The 20101-nt window shown below is 34.7% G+C and overlaps 1 protein-coding gene across 1 annotated transcript in view; it reads left to right on the top strand.

Moving 5' to 3' along the window:
• Nucleotides 1-20101, top strand: part of EEA1 (early endosome antigen 1) — a 155436-nt gene that overhangs the window by 68014 nt on the left and 67321 nt on the right. Inside the window, exons 6-10 of the mRNA XM_008004236.3 lie at nucleotides 439-478; nucleotides 1382-1495; nucleotides 2120-2241; nucleotides 3128-3283; nucleotides 12430-12546. Of these exons, the coding sequence (XP_008002427.1) occupies nucleotides 439-478; nucleotides 1382-1495; nucleotides 2120-2241; nucleotides 3128-3283; nucleotides 12430-12546 (549 nt within the window). The remainder of the gene's footprint in view (nucleotides 1-438; nucleotides 479-1381; nucleotides 1496-2119; nucleotides 2242-3127; nucleotides 3284-12429; nucleotides 12547-20101) is intronic.

The raw sequence follows: 20101 nt of genomic DNA, 5'->3' as shown, positions 1-20101 counted from the left end.
TACAGCAAAATATATAACATCCATGTAGCAAACTATGTTAGGGTTTGAAATTATTTCAGAGCTACATGCTAACATGATTGAATGTTGCCAGTTGACTTAAGTATTTGTTTTAGAATCTATATTTATAATTACAATAATTGCGCTATTTATTTATTACTGAGTTCATGGAATTTAAGATGACCACAATAACTTCATATATATTAACATACAAAAAAAATCTATGTTAGAACTAATAAACTGAAGTTAGATCATTATGCTAGTCTGCCTGCTGGTCTCTTACAGATCTGGAAGAATGGAAACTACCAAATTTAGATTTTCACCCAAATCTTACTACTTACCTGAAAGAATGTGACTTTTGAGATTTTTTAAAATTGACAATTTTAACAGTCTTATCTTTTCCTTTTAATTCATTTATTTATGTCTTTTGTTTTAATTGAGGAGGCTAAACCTGATGGGTTGGTGACTGATTCATCAGCAGGTAACTTTACTTAAAGCAGATGTTTTTTCAGTTTTCTTTTTCTTCTTATTTTCCTTTCTTTTTCTTTGATGCCTGCTAAATGAATTTTGTTTCACGGTTATGCTTTCTGACTCTAAAACAGTGAAGATAATGGTCTTATTCTAGGTTTAGAGAGTTACATGTGAACTTCATACTTTAATCAGTTAACTAAAACTTTAGTTTTCTTAGTTCATTATATTTTGAAGTAAGGAATAAACTTCTGGAATATTACATTAATATGATTGTTTAATGAAATTTTAAGTCTATGTTAAGAATAAGATAGTTTCTTTATGATGAAGTATTAGTAGTTGATTGCATACTTTAATGAATTAAAAATTTTAAGGCCTTGATCTTAACCGTTTCTAATTCATCCTGCTTTATAACTAATTTTATCAGAGGAGCAGAATGTTTTCGTTTTTGAGCCAGGCTTGATGGCTCATGCCTGTAATCCCAACACTTTGGGAGACTGATAGGGGAGGATGGCTTGAACCCAGGAGTTAGAGATCAGCCTCAGCAACATAGCGAGACCCCCATCTTTAAAAAAAAAAAAAAAAAAAAAAAAAAAGGAATGTATTCCTTTTGGCTCAGTTGATGGATATAGGAAAAGAACTGTGAAATGTTAAAATAACTTTTAATCAAATATTTATAGATTATTTGGCAGTGATTCTAAATATTCCTTTCATTTGTATTGTGTTTTTAAGTTATGATTTGTACCTTAAATGAAGCAGATATACTTAATTTCTTGAAATGTCAAAACACTCTACTTGTAATTGGATAATAAACTTAAGTTGATCATCTTTACAACTGTAATGAATATAATAAGTAATAACAATTTAGCATATGTAATTAACATGGTATTTGAATAACCATGACATTTTTTTGTAGAACTACAGTCTTTGGAACAGCAATTAGAAGAAGCCCAAACAGAAAATTTTAATATTAAGCAAATGAAAGACTTATTTGAACAGAAAGCAGCCCAACTTGCTACTGAAATTGCAGGTAAATTGTATTAGAATTTTTTAGCCATTAAATCAGTCTCATTACCTTTTTGCCATTATATACCCCAGCAATAAATATAGTATTTTAGTGTGTTAAAGCATCTGTGATAGACTTACAATGGTGATTAATGGAATTTAATGATTTCAGAGTTGCTATGTAAATTATTTTGTTTGTTCTCTAGCTGCCCTCCGTCAAAGGACTGGTGTTTCTCTGTAGATTCATCTTGAAATTTAGAGAAGATACATTTTTTTCTATGACATGCTTAAAGATTAAAAGGAACATTTTAAAGAAGTGAATTAAATAATATAGTATAAATGTAATACTTGGTTATACTATCACATATATATTTTTAACATGTGCTTTTAGGTAAAATGTGATTAAGTATACATTAAAATGCTAATTATTAATGTTGAGTGAAATTTATGTAGACAGAAACAGTTAATTAAAGTTCATTTTATGTAATTAAAAGTATAAATTTACTGTATTATATATTTATGGTTATCTAAGGAATGACAATTTGAATTAGAGTGATATACAGATATGCAGAGTAATATACGGGAACTTATAAAACTGCGCTTCCCTTAATGTCATAAAACTAATATTTATATAACTATCTTTAATTAGATATAAAGTCAAAGTATGATGAAGAAAGGAGTCTCCGAGAAGCTGCTGAACAAAAAGTGACACATCTGACAGAAGAATTAAACAAAGAGGCAACTGTAATTCAAGATCTGAAGACGGAACTGGTAATTTAGGAATTATTTATTGAGATGTACTCTTATACCTTTCTAAATTAAAAATAAAATACATACCCTGAAGGAAAATGTTTAAAAATATAATTTGAGTGAAATGGAGGAAATAAGGAATTCCCTATATTCTACCACCTGCATATATATTCTGTATATGATTTAAAAAATAAAAATGGAATGTTATGATACATAACTTGCTACCTTAACATTTTTATTGTTTCTATCTAAATATCATCTGTAATTTTAGTAGTTTACATATCTGCATCTCTGATCCTGGTCTTCTCTTGCATGTTAGTTTTACAGATTCATCTGCTTTTAGGGTACTTTGTGTTGAATTTCTAGCTTTAATTTCAAATTCAACAGGTATAAAATCAAAGTAATCATGTTTCCTTATTACTGTATTTCTGTTATTGGAACCATACTTCTCTAATACTCTCCCAAGACTTAATAATCTTGTATCTGTCCTTGACTTTCTTTCCTTTATTTAGCTCTCAATAAATATATAAATTAACTACATCCAACCTGCAGCATCTATGCTTACATCTACTCTTTCATTTTTATTCCTGGGATAGGAGAAGAAGGAATGTGGCATTTTCAAGTCAGTGTTATGACCAATAGATGTAGTTTGTGAAGGAAAGGAAAACAAAGTAGTACAGATAATTGTGAATTTACTAGACTGCACCTTGAGTAGTAATACTATTAAATGCAAGGTAGGATGGGAAGAAGTGACTTATTGTGGGAGAAGATATCAGTGTTCAGTGTTTGGAATCTAAAAATTGATATTGAAGATTGTTTCCCTTTTGATTGTAGTGAAATTATTCTAAAAATGTATATTATTTTAGTTTTTCACTTTAATTTTTAATTAAAATGTGCTGCTTCACAGCTTCAGAGACCTGGCATAGAAGATGTTGCTGTGCTAAAGAAGGAACTGGTGCAAGTTCAAACACTAATGGATAATATGACCTTGGAACGTGAGCGAGAATCTGAAAAACTCAAAGACGAATGCAAAAAATTACAGTCACAATATGCTAGCTCAGAGGTAATGAAGTTCATGGTACTTAAATGTGATTCATATTAGCTTGTCTAGTATATACTATTGAGTGAAGCCAGGATTTGAGATTTTTCTGAGTGGCCTACAAAGTATTTGTCTTTCTTTCATTTTTAATCTGAATAATATTTGTTTATAGTCAATGTGGTTTTACAGTCAGTATGTTTTGCTTTATAAAGCTAGACATTGAGAGAGGAATATTTGCATAAAGATTGTTATTTTGTTTAATAAATGATATATATCGCTGACATAATATTTAAGGTTAAATTTACTCAAGGTTAGTTGATAAATGGTAATTGAGTTTGTCTTAGTTTGGTAGAAATAAAGGAACAATGATAGCATTTTCTACAATTATATTACCAATTTTGTTTAGAAAAAATATTTAAGAAAGGCTTATTTTGTAGTAAGCTTATTTCTTTTTTTGTTTTTTGAGACAAAGTCTTACTCTGTCACCCAAGCTGGAGTGCAGTGGGGTGATCTCAGCTCACTGCAACCTCCACCTCCTAGGCTCAAGCGATTCTCCTGCCTCAGTCTCCCAAGTAGCTGGGATTACAGGTGCCTGCCACCACACCTGGCTAATTTTTGTATTTTTAGTAAAGATGGGGCTTCACCATGTTGGCCAGGCTGGACTTGAACTCCTGACCTCAGACGATCTGCCCGTCTCGGCCTCCCAAAGTGTTGGGATTACAGGCGTGAGCCACCGCGCCTGGCCATAAGCTTATTTCTAATTGATAGACTTTGAATTATGAATTTGAAAGAAGTCTTAAAAGGAGCTAGTCTAACATTCCATCAGGACTTCCCTTTATGGCAACCCTGATAAGTGATCCACAGTCCTTGCTAGGTGGTGTAGGGTGTGCATATTTCTTCCTAAGTCTATTCTATTGAACTGACATTTGTTTCCCTGTAATTTACATGCACTGGTTCTAGTTTTGTCCTTAGGAATTACATAGAATAAATTGTTCCTCTTTCCATATGAGGTATTTGAAGACTGCTCATATTTGCTCTGAGTATTTTCTCTTCCAAGATAAACATTCTCAGTTTCTTCCACTATTTCTTACATGACATGACTTTGGCCTGTAAATCCCTTGTATAATTATGTCAGCATATAACAAACTCTAAGATGTATAATAAATAAATTTGCCTAAAAATCCTAGCCTTTGTCCTTTTTACTTTATTATAGGAGACATTTTGTTATGACTACTATTATTTGTAGTCTTTAAGCTCCCTTATGTAAAGTAGACCTCTGATTTTCTTATTTTCAGTTTAAAAAGTTGTAACCGTGACATTTTAATTTGAATCTCTTTCTTAGAGTTTTGTAACTGGTGATTTAAAAGCCATTCTATTCATAAATAGTAACATGTCATCAAGCTTTGGGGTATACGTATTATAGATAACCCATGTCTAATTCATTTTTAAAAATCTTTCTTCTTTATCTTATGGAAAGGGATGGTGAAAGTTTGTGGATATAACACACATAGGCATGTAAGGCCTTGTGATGCCTAACACTTCACTCTCTAACTTACGATATTTGGATGCAGATTTTTTAAAATTGACACCTTGTAGCCCAGTAACACTTAATTCCAAAAATTTTCAAACAATTTCAGGTGGTTCATGAACTTCCTGAAGCCAGTTAAAAGGTCTTGTTCTACAGGTATTACTAATCAGCAAAAGACAATGAGTAATCAGTAAGTACAAATGTGGAATCAAAGAGAGGCTGAATTAGAAGTCGCATGAGGAAAAGTTCTATTCAGATGTTAGTGTAAAAATACCTAAAGCTGGGTGAACCCAGTCATTTATTTCTTTGTTTCAGTAAGAACTATTTTTGATTAGATATGTCTGCCTACTGGTATTTCTCAAATTAAAAAAAAATTACACTCTCTTTTGATTAAAAAATATCTTAAATGCTATTTGAAATTTTAAAATAAATGTATCATGGTGACTAAAATAGAACCAAATTAATGGCAGTTTTAGGAATACATATTTTAAAGTTGAGTCCTCTCTGACTTATTCCAGCTGCAAGTTTTGGAGTTATACTTGTTAAACAAATAGAGTATTAACAAGGAAATAAATTTACATGTTTACTTGCCATTTAACAAAATATAGACTGAGTATGGTGGCTCACCCCTATAATCCCAGGACTTTGGCAGGCTGAGGCAGGCAGATTGCTTCAGTCCAGGAGTTTAACCAGCCTGGGCAACATGGTGAAACTCTGTCTCTATAGAAAGTTAGCCAGACGTGGTGGCACGTAGCTGTACTCCCAGCTAGGTGGGAAGCTGAGGTGAGAGGATTGCTTGAGCCCAGAAGGTTGAGGCTGCAGTGAGCCATGATCACACCACTGCACTCCAGCCTGGGTGATAGAGGCAGACCCTGTCTCAAAAAAAAAAAAAAAAAAAAGTGAGAATATAATATAACTTGCTAATGGGAAGACATTTCTAAGTAATATTTTATCTAAGAGTTACTCTAAGAATTATTCATTTCTAAGTAATATTTAAGAGTTACTGTAATAAATTCTTTTTAAGAATTTGTAGTGTGTTTTATGAATTTATATTATTGTAGATTAAAATACCTTTATATCTAAGGGGAAGAAGTGATTTAAGATGCAAAAGCTATGATTAGAGTTTTTTGTTTTTCTTTATTTAACAAATTATTTTTGGTTGAGATGGAGTCTTGCTCTGTTGCTTAGGCTGATGTTGACCTCCTGGCCTCAAGCAGATCCTCCTGCCTTAGTCTCCCAAAGTGTTGGTATTAAAGGTATGAGTCACCACACCTGTTCTATGACTAGAGTTATGAAAGATAGGGAGGTGAAAGAATTTAGTGTCTCCCTCCATGGTCCTCCTACAAACAGGGCTAATTGTAGGAAATAGTTGTTTTTTGTTTTTGTTTTTTTTTCTAGAAAAGATATTTCTAGGAAAGAAGGAAGATGGCTTAGAAATCAGTTCTTCATGTCTTCATTTAAAGTTTCATAAAAGTTTATCCTTTCAAGTATTTGGAAATAAATTTAGAAAGGAATTTATTTGTGCTGAGTAACTGAATAGGTGATTTAATATTTCATTATGTTTTTAATAAAACAAGAATAATACTTATTACCTATTTAATTAATTAATAGATATGTAGTGATGAATGAGATCTTGGCTATGTTAAAATATTTTGAGTAACTTTAGGAAGTGGTAACTTAAGAGTTAGAATAATATTATTATTAGAAACAAACTCTTACTTTTTTGAGCACCAGTAGGTTTTGGATACTGTGTCAGACACTTAAAATGTGGTCTCATTTGTTTCTAATAACCCTGTAAGTTAACTATTAAGTATGTTTTACATATGAGGAATCTGAGAGGCAATGAGGTTAAGTAAATTGTTCAAGGTCACACCTAACATAGAAGCTAGGGTCGGAACTCAGGTCATGTCCAAAGCCTGTGTTATTCCCTTTTTATCGTGCTCTCTCCTAATTTAGGTGGTCTGATGATTGCCTTATAAGTAAATTTGTGCTATTAATCTTGTCCTAATACTTATTGTTAGTTTTTTTATTTTGCCATATTGTGTGTTGTAATATTTGTATTGGGTAATAGCTAATACTTTTGAGTTATGTTATACCATTTCCATATGGAAAAAAATTACTGTCTACTTCATTTTATTTGTTTATAACTGCATTTGTTTTTTAGCATTTCCTTAATCTGAATATATGACGTTTTATTAATTTATTAAAATTCAATTCTATTTATTCTCAGTTAAGTATGTTAGTGAATTATAGGACTTAATACAACAATTTTTATTATAGATGCTGCCGTTTTTACCAAACCTAAATATTGGCATCAGAAACAAAACACATACAAAGGAATTAAAGAAGCTTTATTTTTAAGGGCCGGGTGCAATGGCTCACACCTGTAATCCCAGCACTCTGGGAGGCCCAGGCAGGTGGATCACCTGAGGTCAGGAGTACAAGACTAGCCTGACCAACACGGTGAAACCCTGTCTCTGCTAAAAATACAAAAAATTAGCCAGTGTGTGGTGGCACATGCCTGTAATCCCAGCCACTTGGGAGGCTGAGGTGGGAGAATCCTTTGAACCTGGGAGGTGGAGGTTGCAGTGAGCCAAGATCATGTCATTGTACCTCGAGCCTGGGCAATAGAGTGAGACTCTGTCTCAAAAAAAGAAAAAAATTATTTTTAAATGTCAAATAAACATTTACTTCAAATTAATGGCAATTTTAGGAATATGTATTTTAACACTTATTTCAAATAAATGTTTATTTGACTAGTATACCTGGTTGGGGCTGAAGATGTATAATCTGGTGTACGTTATTAAGTATGTATGTCCTTGTGTTTATTACTTTTATTGAATGCATACCTTATGAATACATTGACTTCTTTTTGCCTGGGCATTTTTGAAGGCATATAGAAAATATCTCATTCTAAAGCATTTGAAAATTCTTTATAAACAATTGGCTGTTTTGTGGCTTGAAAATAGAGGATTTAAAAGTTAAAAAGTATTATTTATAAAAGTCTACATTATTGAAATATCTAGGCTGTAATCAACTTGTATTTGGTGTAGTATTTAATGGAAATGATTTTTAAAGAATTTTATGTTTTTCCAAATAAACTCATTTGAATCCCAGTTTTAAGAGCTAAAATGCTTATGTAGATATGGAATAAGTATGATTAGACCCATGCATAGCTATGAAAGTATTTAAATATCTTTTAAAGTATGCTTATTTAAGAGACTAGACTTGCAGGCATGTTTGGTCATTTTTATTATGTGCTCAGTGTGTACTTTTGTCAGTCTTGTCTGCCACCTTTCATCCACCATTTTGTTGTTATTTTTTCTGCTTTCTAATGGAGATGCTTAAATTTGAGGTAATGTGATTTTGGGAGGCTTTTTAATATTAGTAATACCCTTAATGTATCACCTTCAATTGTTATATGGCAATTTTATGTTTTAAGGCAATCTTAGAACTTCAAAGATATGCCCATTTTTGTTTTGTTAATCATTCATAGCTTCAACCATTTAAAAATGATTATTTACTAATAGTTGTAGTATATTAAAACAATAATTTTTTTTTTCTTGGCCATATTTTATTTTATTTTATTTATTTATTTTTTTAAGGTAAGAATTTCTTTTTTTATTATTATTATTATACTTTAAGTTCTACGGTACATGTGCATAACGTGCAGGTTTGTTACATATGTATACTTGTGCCATGTTGGTGTGCTGCACCCATCAACTCGTCGGCACCCATCAACTCGTCATTTACATCAGGTATAACTCCCAATGCAATCCCTCTCCCTTCTCTGCTCCCCACAACAGGCCCCTGTGTGTGATGTTCCCCTTCCTGAGTCCAAGTGATCTCATTGTTCAGTTCCCACCTATGAGTGAGAACAGGTGGTGTTTGGTTTTCTGTTCTTGCGATAGTTTGCTGAGAATGATGGTTTCCAGCTGCATCCATGTCCCTACAAAGGACACAAAGTCATCCTTTTTTTATGGCTGCATAGTATTCCATGATGTATATGTGCCACATTTTCTTAATCCAGTCTGTCACTGATGGACATTTGGGTTGATTCCAAGTCTTTGCTATTGTGAATAGTGCCGCAATGAACATAATTTTTCTAATGCACCAGCAGGATATTTGCTTGAAGCATCATTCCTTATTTTGTAATGTAAAGTTTTTTAGTAAAAATTCATATTGAATTCAATAACATTTCAGACAATCAAGGGAAATGCAAACTGTTTTATAGGATCTAATGTTTCCTTGGAAATAAGCATCTGTTATCTATTTGGAGGTATAATTACTCATTCCTTTACTGAGTTTTTTTGGATTTACCAAGTGTCAGGGACTGCTTTAGGTGAGGGGATTAAAATACCGAATAACACAGAATACTTGCTCCCATAGGGCTTAATCCTTTCTGGAAATCAAGCAACAGACTGTACAAGTACACTGAATCATGATAGAAAGCCAGGTAATAATAAGGGCTGTGAGGAAGAAAAATAAAGCACGTATAGGCCGTAGTGGAAGTGGGAATACTGTAGAACAGTTTTAGAGTGGTCGGGGAAGATCTCATGGAGGATATGTGTGAGAAGAATGAAATAAGCAAGAGTCAGAGTTAAGCAGTGGGAGCTAGGATTCCCAGTAGGAGGTTAAAGTCCGAGGCACGTATAAGCTTGGCCTGTTAAGAGAAGAAAGTCAGTATGAACAGAGATCTTTGAACCTTACCATAGTGATGTCTGAAGAGGGAATGTATTTACTTTTTTTCCTTTGTAATTATTGCCTGTCTTTAATCTTTATTTTGTCCCCAAATATAAACATAATATGTGATTATTGTAAAAGATTAATGATTCATAATGTACAATAAAAAAGGGGAAACCTTTCCAGAATTCACTCTCCTCACTCCTCTTCTTCATAACTAAAGTCCGCCTCTGGATGTATAAGTCTTCCCACATCTTTCTTTATTGTCCCCTTGAGTAAATTTTAAAGTTTTAAGTGCTGGAATTTATCTATATAAAAATCTTAGTTTTCACAATGTCTAAATTTGTTGTACAAAGTGTAAATGATACACTTAATGTCCAGTTTTTTAGTTGTTAACCTTATGCAATCATTTGTAAGAACATATCTAAAAGCTATAAAATAGGATACAAAAAAGCTATAAAATAGTATATTTTTGGAGTATGTTTGCTTTATAGTTTCCTTCTTTCATAAGGAAAATTCTATTCTTATTCTTACTAGAAATTCTTATTTCTACATGTTGGAATTTGTCAGCAAGACAGACCTTACACTTGGCTTACTACGTTTTATAAACTTCAATATGAAATCATGATATTTTAATGAGATACACACATAATTTATATTTTAATATATACTGTTATTATTTCTGTGCATTATGTGCTGGGAACCTGTGCAAAATTTTTTTTATAAGACAAGTAGGGATTTAAATGTGATCTTGTCTTTTGTGATAAATTGGCATTTTTGCTATATGATTAAAACTTAGTAAGTTAAAATAGTCAAATTGTTCCTGATGTTTCTTTTAACATCTGTAACCCTACTAACAAAAAAAATTTGAGATTCAAAATTTTTAGAAATAGTAATTTGAAATAAACTTGCAATAGCTAAATCCATTTCAAGGTTACATGTTCAGTTTAAGACAGATGGTTTTAGGGTGGGGCTTTAACTTGAGTGTAGTTGAAAATACATGAATATATCAACATTTTCTTCTTTGAATTATTTAAGATTATATATATATAAAAACATATCAGCTGTTACGTATGACACTGAGGCACTGTGTATAAGGTGTAACAATATGGTAATGTTACAGATTGCCTTTCATTGCATCGGAATTTGTACATTTAAGTGAATGTTTTCCCAAAAAGGTCAGGCCATACATGTATCTCAGACATACTCCATTCCTAAAAACATTTTTGAAACTTATTTTAATTGACTTTTAGTCCATTTGGAACACACTAAAAAAACTAATTTTGTTAATTTATGGTTATTAAAATAAGCCCAAGAATTTGATCATTTAGTTCAATCACTTACCTTCTGATCTTTAAAATAAGCCCAAGTTATTAAAATAAAATGGTTATTAAATAAAATAATTATTAAAATAAAAGAAGCTCAAGTGTTTGATCTTTCAGTTCAGTCACTTACCTTGCTTATAAACTTGGTGGTTTCCAAAACTTAAAATCAAAGCCACCATAAAATGGATGAGGATACACCACCACTGAGAATTCCTTAAAAAAAGTAAGTTCCACACACTCTGGAGGGGTTTCCAAAAGAAGGGTTTCCAAAAGAAGAGTAGCCAAAGATCTCTTGAATAATAGCATTGTTGCCACGATAAGTTAGTAGCCTTCTGAGATTTCTCCCTTGAAGATGAAAGTACTCATTTGTTATATATGATATGAATAAGTATTTATAAGTATCAAGAAAAAATTTAAAACTTGTATCTTATTCATATTATAAAGTTTATTCAGTAATAAAGAAATAGACACTGGAAATGATTGTAACTTTATTTATAAAGTGGAAAGTAAAGCCAGTAGGCAATATTAGAAATATTAATGTAATAGAAAGTTATTTTGTCAGTGTCATTTGCAGCAGACCATACCTAAAAAAAAAAATACTTAGTCTTTCTCTCTCATGGTTCAGCTTTTATGTATTAGAAATTTATATTTCCAAGATCTTTGCTTACCTTTCTTTCTCTTATATTATTTTTAAATGATCAAACCATTGCTTTAGTTATAAAATGTGATTTTCACATTTTTTAAAATGTTAAAATGGGCTGGGCTCAGTGACTCATGGCTGTAATCCCAGGAGGCCGTAGTGGGAGAGTCGCTTGAGCCCAGGAGTTGGGGACAAGCCTAGGCAACATAGTGAGACCCTGTCGCAACAGGAAATAAAAAAATTAGCTGGGCGTGATGGTCCTAGCTACTTGAGAGGCTGATGTGGGAGGATTGCTTGAAGCAGGGAGGCTCAAAGCTACAGTGAGCTGTGATTGTACCACTTCACTCAAGCCTGGGTGACAGAGCAAGACCCTGTCTCAAAAAAAAAAAAAAAAAAAAAAAAATTAAAATGCACTAAAGCAAGTTCCTTCCTGGTGATTATACCTGACCATACGGTGATTATACCTGACCATACAGTGATTTAACTTAAGGAAGCTGTGTATAACTTCAGCTTGATAACTTCTTTGGACAAAGACATTTTCATTATAATTTAGAAAGATGATTCACCAGTAGCAAGCCCTGTGTTGCATGTTTGCACGTGTCTTAAAGTAAAAGGATAATTTTACGCTATAGAAGTTAGAAAATGTAGACATAACTGGCATATTATCTTTAAATTCTGGAAGATTTAAATTCTGGAAGAGTGAAGAACCAGTAAATTTATGTTTGCAGTTTGATATTTCAGAAACTTAAAGTAGGATGCCAAATTTTCATTTTATGTATTAATAAACAAATGAAGTTGTGCATCTTGGATAAATTGTAAAAATTCGTTGTAAGCCGAGAAAAGCATAATGTGGCAGTACAGGTGGTAGGATAAAGAACAAAATAGAAAATTCCAACAATAAAAAATTTGTTTTCTTAAAACCTTTGTATACTTTCATTTTTTTAATTTTTAAAAAATTTAGTTTGCTTTAATTTTTTTTGTTTTGTTTTGTTAGGCCACAATAAGCCAGCTAAGGAGTGAACTTGCCAAAGGCCCCCAGGAAGTTGCTGTATATGTACAGGAACTACAAAAACTGAAAAGTTCAGTTAATGAATTAACACAAAAAAATCAGGTGAGAATTTTAAAGCTATATATAATAGTAAATTGATTTCATGTATTTTAAATATTAATATTACATAATTTAAAAATATATTGGCATAGTACAATGTAATTTATTCTGTATTTTTTTTTTAGTGTTTAATATGTTCACATTATTATGCAAACCAATCTCCAGAACTTTTTTCATTTTGCAAAGTTGAAATTTTATAACTGTTAACTCTACATTCCTCATTCTCTCTAGCTCCTGGAAGGTTCCAGTCTACTTTCTATCTCTAAAATTTGACTACCCTAGGTGCCTCATATAAGTGGAATCATACAGTATTTGTCTTTTCAAAATGTTGTTTTTAAAATTTTTTCAACCTTGGGTTACTACATCTAACAGTATTTGTCTTTTTGTGACTGACTTATTTCACTTAACATAGTGTCCTCAAGGTTCATTCATGTTATAGCTTCTGTCAGAATTTGTTTTTAAGGCTGAATGACATTTTATTGTGTGTATATATGTTATTGATTCATCTGTCAATCGACACTTGGATTGCTTCTGTCTTTTGGCTGTTGTGAATAATGCTACTTTCAACATGGCTGTACACATATCTCTTTGCCACGTTGCTTTCAATTCTTTACCTGTAAGTGGAATTGGTAGATCATATGATATTTCTATTTTTAATTATTTGAGGAACTATCATACTGATTTTCTTTTTTATTATTATACTTAGAGTTCTAGGGTACATGTGCACAACATGCAGGTTTGTTACATATGTATACTTGTGCCATGTTGGTGTGCTGCACCCATTAACTCATCATTTACATCAGGTATAACTCCCAATGCAATCCCTCCCCCCTCCCCCCTCCCCATGATAGGCCCTGGTGTGTGATGTTCCCCTTCCCCAGGCCAAGTGATCTCATTGTTCAGTTCCCACCTATGAGTGAGAACATGCGGTATTTGGTTTTCTGTTCTTGTGATAGTTTGCTAAGAATGATGGTTTCCAGCTGCATCCATGTCCCTACAAAGGACACAAACTCATCCTTTTTTATGGCTGCATAGTATTCCATGGTGTATATGTGCCACATTTTCTTAATCCAGTCTGTCACTGATGGACATTTGAGTTGATTCCAAGTCTTTGCTATTGTGAATAGTGCCGCAATAAACATACGTGTGCATGTGTCTTTATAGCAGCATGATTTATAATCCTTTGGGTATATACCCAGTAATGGGATGGCTGGGTCATATGGTACATCTAGTTCTAGATCCTTGAGGAATCGCCATACTGTTTTCCACAATGGTTGAACTAGTTTACAGTCCCACCAACAGTGTAAAAGTGTTCCTATTTCTCCACATCTTCTCCAGTACCTGTTGTTTCTTGATTTTTTAATGGTTGCCATTCTAACTGGTGTGAGATGGTACCTCATTGTGGTTTTGATTTGCATTTTTCTGATGGCCAGTGATGATGAGCATTCTTTCGTGTGTCTGTCGGCTGTATGAATGTCTTCTTTTGAGAAGTGTCTGTTCCTATCCTTTGCCCACTTTTTGATGAGGTTGTTTTTTTCTTGTAAATTTCTTTGAGTTCTTTGTAGGTTCTGGATACTAGCCCTTTGTCAGATGAGTAGATTGCAAAAATTTTCTCCCATTCTGTAGGTTGCCTGTTCACTCTGATTTTCTTTTGCTGTGCAGAAACTCTTTAGTTTAATTAGATCCCATTTGTCAATTTTCGCTTTTGTTGCCGTTGCTTTTGGTGTTTTAGACATGAAGTCCTTGCCCATGCCTTTGTCCTGAATGGTATTACCTAGGTTTTCTTCTAGGGTTTTTATGGTTTTAGGTCTAACATTTAAGTCTCTAATCCATGTTGAATTAATTTTCATATAAGGAGTAAGGAAAGGATCCAGTTTCAGCTTTCTACTTATGGCTAGCCAATTTTCCCAGCACCATTTATTAAATAGGGAATCCTTTCCCCATTTCTTGTTTTTGTCAGGTTTGTCAAAGATCAGATGGCTGTAGATGTGTGGTATTATTTCTGAGGGCTCTGTTCTGTTCCATTGGTCTATATCTCTGTTTTGGTACCAGTACCATACTGTTTTGGTTACTATAGCCTTGTAATATAGTTTGAAGTCAGATAGCGTGATGCCTCCATCTTTGTTCTTTTGACTTAGGATTGTCTTGGCAATGTGGGCTCTTTTTCGGTTCCAAATGAACTTTAATGCAGTTTTTTCCAATTCTGTGAAGAAAGTCATTGGTAGCTTAATGGGGATGGCATTGAATCTATAAATTACCTTGGGCAGTATGGCCATTTTCACAATATTGATTCTTCCTATCCATGAGCATGGAATATTCTTCCATTTGTTTGTGTCCTCTTTTATTTCATTGAGCAGTGGTTTGTAGTTCTCCTTGAAGAGGTCCTTTACATCCCTTGTAAGTTGGATTCCTAGGTATTTTATTCTCTTTGAAGCTATTGTGAATGGGAGTTCATTCATGATTTGGCTCTCTGTTTTTCTGTTAATGGTGTATAGGAATGCTAGTGACTTGTGCACATTGATTTTGTATCCTGAGACTTTGCTGAAGTTGCTTATCAGCTTAAGGAGATTTTGGGCTGAGATGATGGGGTTTTCTAAATATATAATCATGTCATCTGCAAACAGGGACAATATGACTTCTTCTTTTCCTAACTGAATACCCTTTATTTCTTTCTCTTGCCTGATTGCCCTAGCCAGAACTTCCAACACTAGGTTGAATAGGAATGGTGAGAGAGGGCATCCCTGTCTTGTGCCAGTTTTCAAAGGGAATGCTTCCAGTTTTTGCCTATTCAGTATGATATTGGCTGTGGGTTTGTCATAAGTAACTCTTATTATTTTGAGATACATTCCATCAATACCGAATTTATTGAGAGTTTTTAGCATGAAGGGCTGTTGAATGTTATCAAAGGCCTTTTCTGCATCTATTGAGATAATCATGTGGTTTTTGTCTTTGGTTCTGTTTATATGCTGGATTATGTTTATTGATTTGCATATGTTGAACCAGCCTTGCATCCCAGGGATGAAGCCCACTTGATCATGGTGGATAAGCTTTTTGATGTGCTGCTGGATTTAGTTTGCCAGTATTTTATTGAGGATTTTCACATCGATGTTCATCAAGGATATTGGTCTAAAATTATCTTTTTTTGTTGTGTCTCTGCCAGGCTTTGGTATCAGGATGATGTTGGCCTCATAAAATGAGTTAGGGAGGATTCCCTCTTTTTCTATTGATTGGAATAGTTTCAGAAGGAATGGTACCAGCTCCTCCTTGTACCTCCGGTAGAATTCGGCTGTGAATCTGTCGGTCCTGGACTTTTTTTGGTTGGTAGGCTATTAATTATTGCCTCAATTTCAGAGCATGTTATTGGTCTATTCAGGGATTCAATTTCTTCCTGGTTCAGTCTTGGGAGAGTGTAAGTTTCCAGGAAATTATCCATTTCTTCTAGCTTTTCTAGTTTATTTGCATAGAATTGTTTATAGTATTCTCTGATGGTAGTTTGTATTTCTGTGGGATCGGTGGTGATATCCTCTTTATCATTTTTTATTGCGTCTATTTGATTCTTTTCTCTTTTCTTCTTTATCAGTCTTGCTAGTGGTCTATCAATTTTGTTGATCTTTTCAAAAAACCAGCTCCTGGATTCATTGATTTTTTGGAGGGTTTTTTGTGTTTCTCTCTCCTTCAGTTCTGCTCTGATCTTAGTTATTTCTTGCCTTCTGCTAGCTTTTGAATGTGTTTGCTCTTGCTTCTCTGGTTCTTTTAATTGTGATGTTAGGGTATCAATTTTAGATCTTTCTTGCTTTCTCTTGTGGGCATTTAGTGCTATAAATTTCCCTCTACACACTGCTTTAAATGTGTCCCGGAGGTTCTGGTATGTTGTGTCTTTGTTCTCATTGGTTTCAAAGAGCATCTTTATTTCTGCCTTCATTTCTCTATGTACCCAGTAGTCCTTCAGGAGCAGGTTGTTTCGTTTCCATGTAGTTGAACGGTTTTGATTGAGTTTCTTAGTCCTGAGTTCTAGTTTGATTGCACTGTGGTCTGAGAGATAGTTTGTTATAATTTCTGTTCTTTTACATTTGCTGAGGAGTGCTTTACTTCCAAGTATGTGGTCAATTTTGGAATAAGTGCCTTGTGGTGCTGAGAAGAATATATTTTGGGTTGGAGAGTTCTGTAGATGTCTATTAGGTCCACTTGGTGCAGAGTTGAGTTCAATTCCTGGATATCCTTGTTAACTTTCTGTCTTGTTGGTCTGTCTAATGTTGACAGTGGGGTGTTAAAGTCTCCCATTATTATTGTATGGGAGTCTAAGTCTCTTTGTATATCTCTAAGGACTTGCTTTATGAATCTGGGTGCTCCTGTATTGGGTGCATATATATTTAGGATAGTTAGCTCTTCCTGATGAATTGATCCCTTTACCATTATGTAATGGCCTTCTTTGTCTCTTTTGATCTTTGATGGTTTAAAGTCTGTTTTATCAGAGACTAGGATTGCAACCCCTGCTTTTTTTTTGCTTTCCATTTGCTTGGTAGATCTTCCTCCATCCCTTTATTTTGAGCCTATGTGTATCTCTGCATGTGAGATGGGTCTCCTGAACACAGCAAACTGATGGGTCTTGACTCTTTATCCATTTTGCCCATCTGTGTCTTTTAATTGAACGATTTAGTTCATTTACATTTAAGGTTAATTTTGTTATGTGTGAACTTGATCCTGTCATTATGATATTAGCTGGTTATTTTGCTTGTTAGTTGATGCAGTTTCTTCCTAGCATCGATGGACTTTACATTTTGACATATTTTTACAATGGCTGGTACTGGTTGTTCCTTTCCATGTTTAGTGCTTCCTTCAGGATCTCTTGTAGGGCAGGCCTGGTGGAGAAAATCTCTAAGCATTTGCTTGTCTGTAAAGGATTTTATTTCTCCTTCACTGATGAAAGTTAGTTTGGCTGGATATGAAATTCTGGGTTGAAAATTCTTTTCTTTAAGAATGTTGAATATTGGCCCCCACTCTCTTCTGGCTTGTTTTGAGTTTCTGCCGAGAGATCTGCTGTTAGTCTGATGGGCTTCCCTTTGTGGGTAACCTGAGCTTTCTCTCTGGCTGCCCTTAACATTTTTTCCTTCATTTCAACTTTGGTGAATCTGACAGTTATGCGTCTTGGAGTTGCTCTTCTCGAGGAGTATCTTTGTGGCGTTCTCTGTATTTCCTGAATTTGAATGTTGGCCTGCCTTACTAGATTGGGGAAGTTCTGGATGATATCCTGCAGAGTGTTTTCCAACTTGGTTCCCTTTTCCCCGTCACTTTCAGGCACACCAATCAGATGTAGATTTGGTGTTTTCACATAATCCCATATTCCTTGAAGGCTTTGTTCATTTCTTTTTGTTCTTTTTTCTCTAGATTTCTTGCTTCATTTCATTCATTTGATCCTCAATCACTGATACTCTTTCTTCCAGTTGATTGAGTTGGTTACTGAAGCTTATGCATTTGTCATGTAGTTCTCGTGTCATGGTTTTCATCTCTATCAGTTCTTTTAAGGTCTTCTCTGCATTGATTATTCTAGTTATCCATTCATCCATTCTTTTTTCAAGGTTTTTAGTTTCTTTGTGCTGGTTACGTAGTTTCTCCTTTAGCTCTGAGAAGTTTGATCGACTGAAGCCTTCTTCTCTCAACTTGTCAAAGTCATTCTCCGTCCAGCTTTGTTCCGTTGCTAGTGATGAGCTGCATTCCTTTGGAGGGGGAGATGTGCTCTGATTTTTTTAATTTCCAGCTTTTCTGCCCTGCTTTTTCCCCATCTTTGTGGTTTTATCTGCCTTTTGATCTTTGATGATGGTGACGTACTGATGGGATTTTGGTGTGGGTGTCCTTTCTGCTTGTTAATTTTCCTTCTAACAGGACTCTCAGCTGCAGGTCTGTTGGAGTTTGGTTGAGGTCCACTCAAGTTTGCCTGGGTATCAGCAGCGGAGGCTGCAGAAGATAGAATATTGCTGAACAGCGAGTGTTGCTGTCTGATTCTTGGTCTGGAAGCTTCATCTCAGGGGTGTACCCAGCCATGTGAGGTGTCGGTCTGCACCTAGTGGGGGATGTCTCCTAGTTAGGCTATTCAGGGTTCAGGGACCCACTTGAGCAGGCAGTCTGTCCGTTCTCAGATCTCAACGTCCGTGCTGGGAGAACCACTCCTCTCTTCAAAGCTGTCAGACAGGGACTTTTTTTTTTTTTTTGTGAGACGGAGTCTTGCTCCAGACAGAGACTTTTACATCTGCAGAGGTTTCTGCTGCTTTTTGTTTAGCTATGCCCTGTCCCCAGAGGTGGAGTCTATAGAGGCAGGCAGGCCTCCTTGAGCTGCAGTGGGCCCCCCCAATTTGAGCTTCCTGGTGGCTTTGTTTATCTACTTAAGCCTCAGCAATGGCGGGCACCCCTCCCCAAGCCTCGCTGCCATCTTGCAGTTAAATCTCAGACTGCTGTGCTAGCAATGAGGGAGGCTCCGTGGGCGTGGTACCCTCCGGGCCAGGTGTGGGATATAATCTCCTGGTGTGCCGGTTGCTGAGACCCTTGGTAAAGCGCAGTATTAGGGTGGGAGTTACTCGATTTTCCAAGTGTTGTGTGTCTCAATTTCCCTTGGCTAGGAAAAGGAATTCCCTTCCCCCTTGTGCTTCCCAGGTGAGGCGATGCCTCGCCCTGCTTCAACTCTCACTGGTTGAGCTGCACCCGTGGACCACCATTGACTGCCCGACACACCCCTGTGAGATAGCAGCTGGAGGCTGGAGCTGTTCCTATTTGGCCATCTTGGGCGCCCCCTGCCATACTGATTTTCATAGTTGTTGTAACCCTTTTATATTCCCACCAACTATACCAGGGTTCCAGTTCCTCTACATCCTCACCAACACTTTTTTTCTTTTTCTTTTTTGAGAGTGACCATCTTAATGGGTATAAGGTGGTGGTATCTCATTTTGGCCTTGATTTGCATGCCCCTAATGACTAGGTTGTTGAACATCTTTTAATGTGCTTGCTGGCCATATGCAACAAAGCTGGGTTCTGTTGTTGTTATTGAATTGTAGGAGTTCTTTATATATTCTAGATACTAACCCCTTATCAAATATGTGATTTGCAAATATTTTATCCCATTCTGTAGTTATGTTAAATTTTGATGTAGTCTAATTTATTTACTTTTATTTTTGCTAAGGTCTATTTGGTGTCATATCCAAAAAATCATTGCTAAGCCTAGTGTCATGAAGCTTTTCTTTTGTTTTCTTCTAAGAGTTTTCTAATTTTTAGGTCTTACGTTTAGGTTTTTGATCCATTTTGATTTAATTTTTGTATATAGTATAAGGTAAGGGTCTAATTTTATTCTTTTGTATGTGGATATCCATTTTCCCAGCAGCATTTGTTGAAAAGACTGTCCTTTCCCCCATTGAATACTCTTGGCACCCTTGTCAGAAATTATTTGACCATTGTCTTCGTCTGTTTGGGCTCCTATAATAAGATGCTATAAACTGGGTAGCTTATAAACAATAGAAATTTATTTTTTTACTATTTTGGAGGCTGGGAAGTTCAAAATCAAGTTGCTAGCAGA

Source organism: Chlorocebus sabaeus, chromosome 11, assembly GCF_047675955.1.
Source record: "Chlorocebus sabaeus isolate Y175 chromosome 11, mChlSab1.0.hap1, whole genome shotgun sequence".
In the NCBI taxonomy this organism is placed as follows: domain Eukaryota; kingdom Metazoa; phylum Chordata; class Mammalia; order Primates; family Cercopithecidae; genus Chlorocebus; species Chlorocebus sabaeus.
The sequence above is the reverse complement of the archived record's forward strand: the minus strand, read 5'-3'. Positions and strand labels throughout refer to the sequence as shown.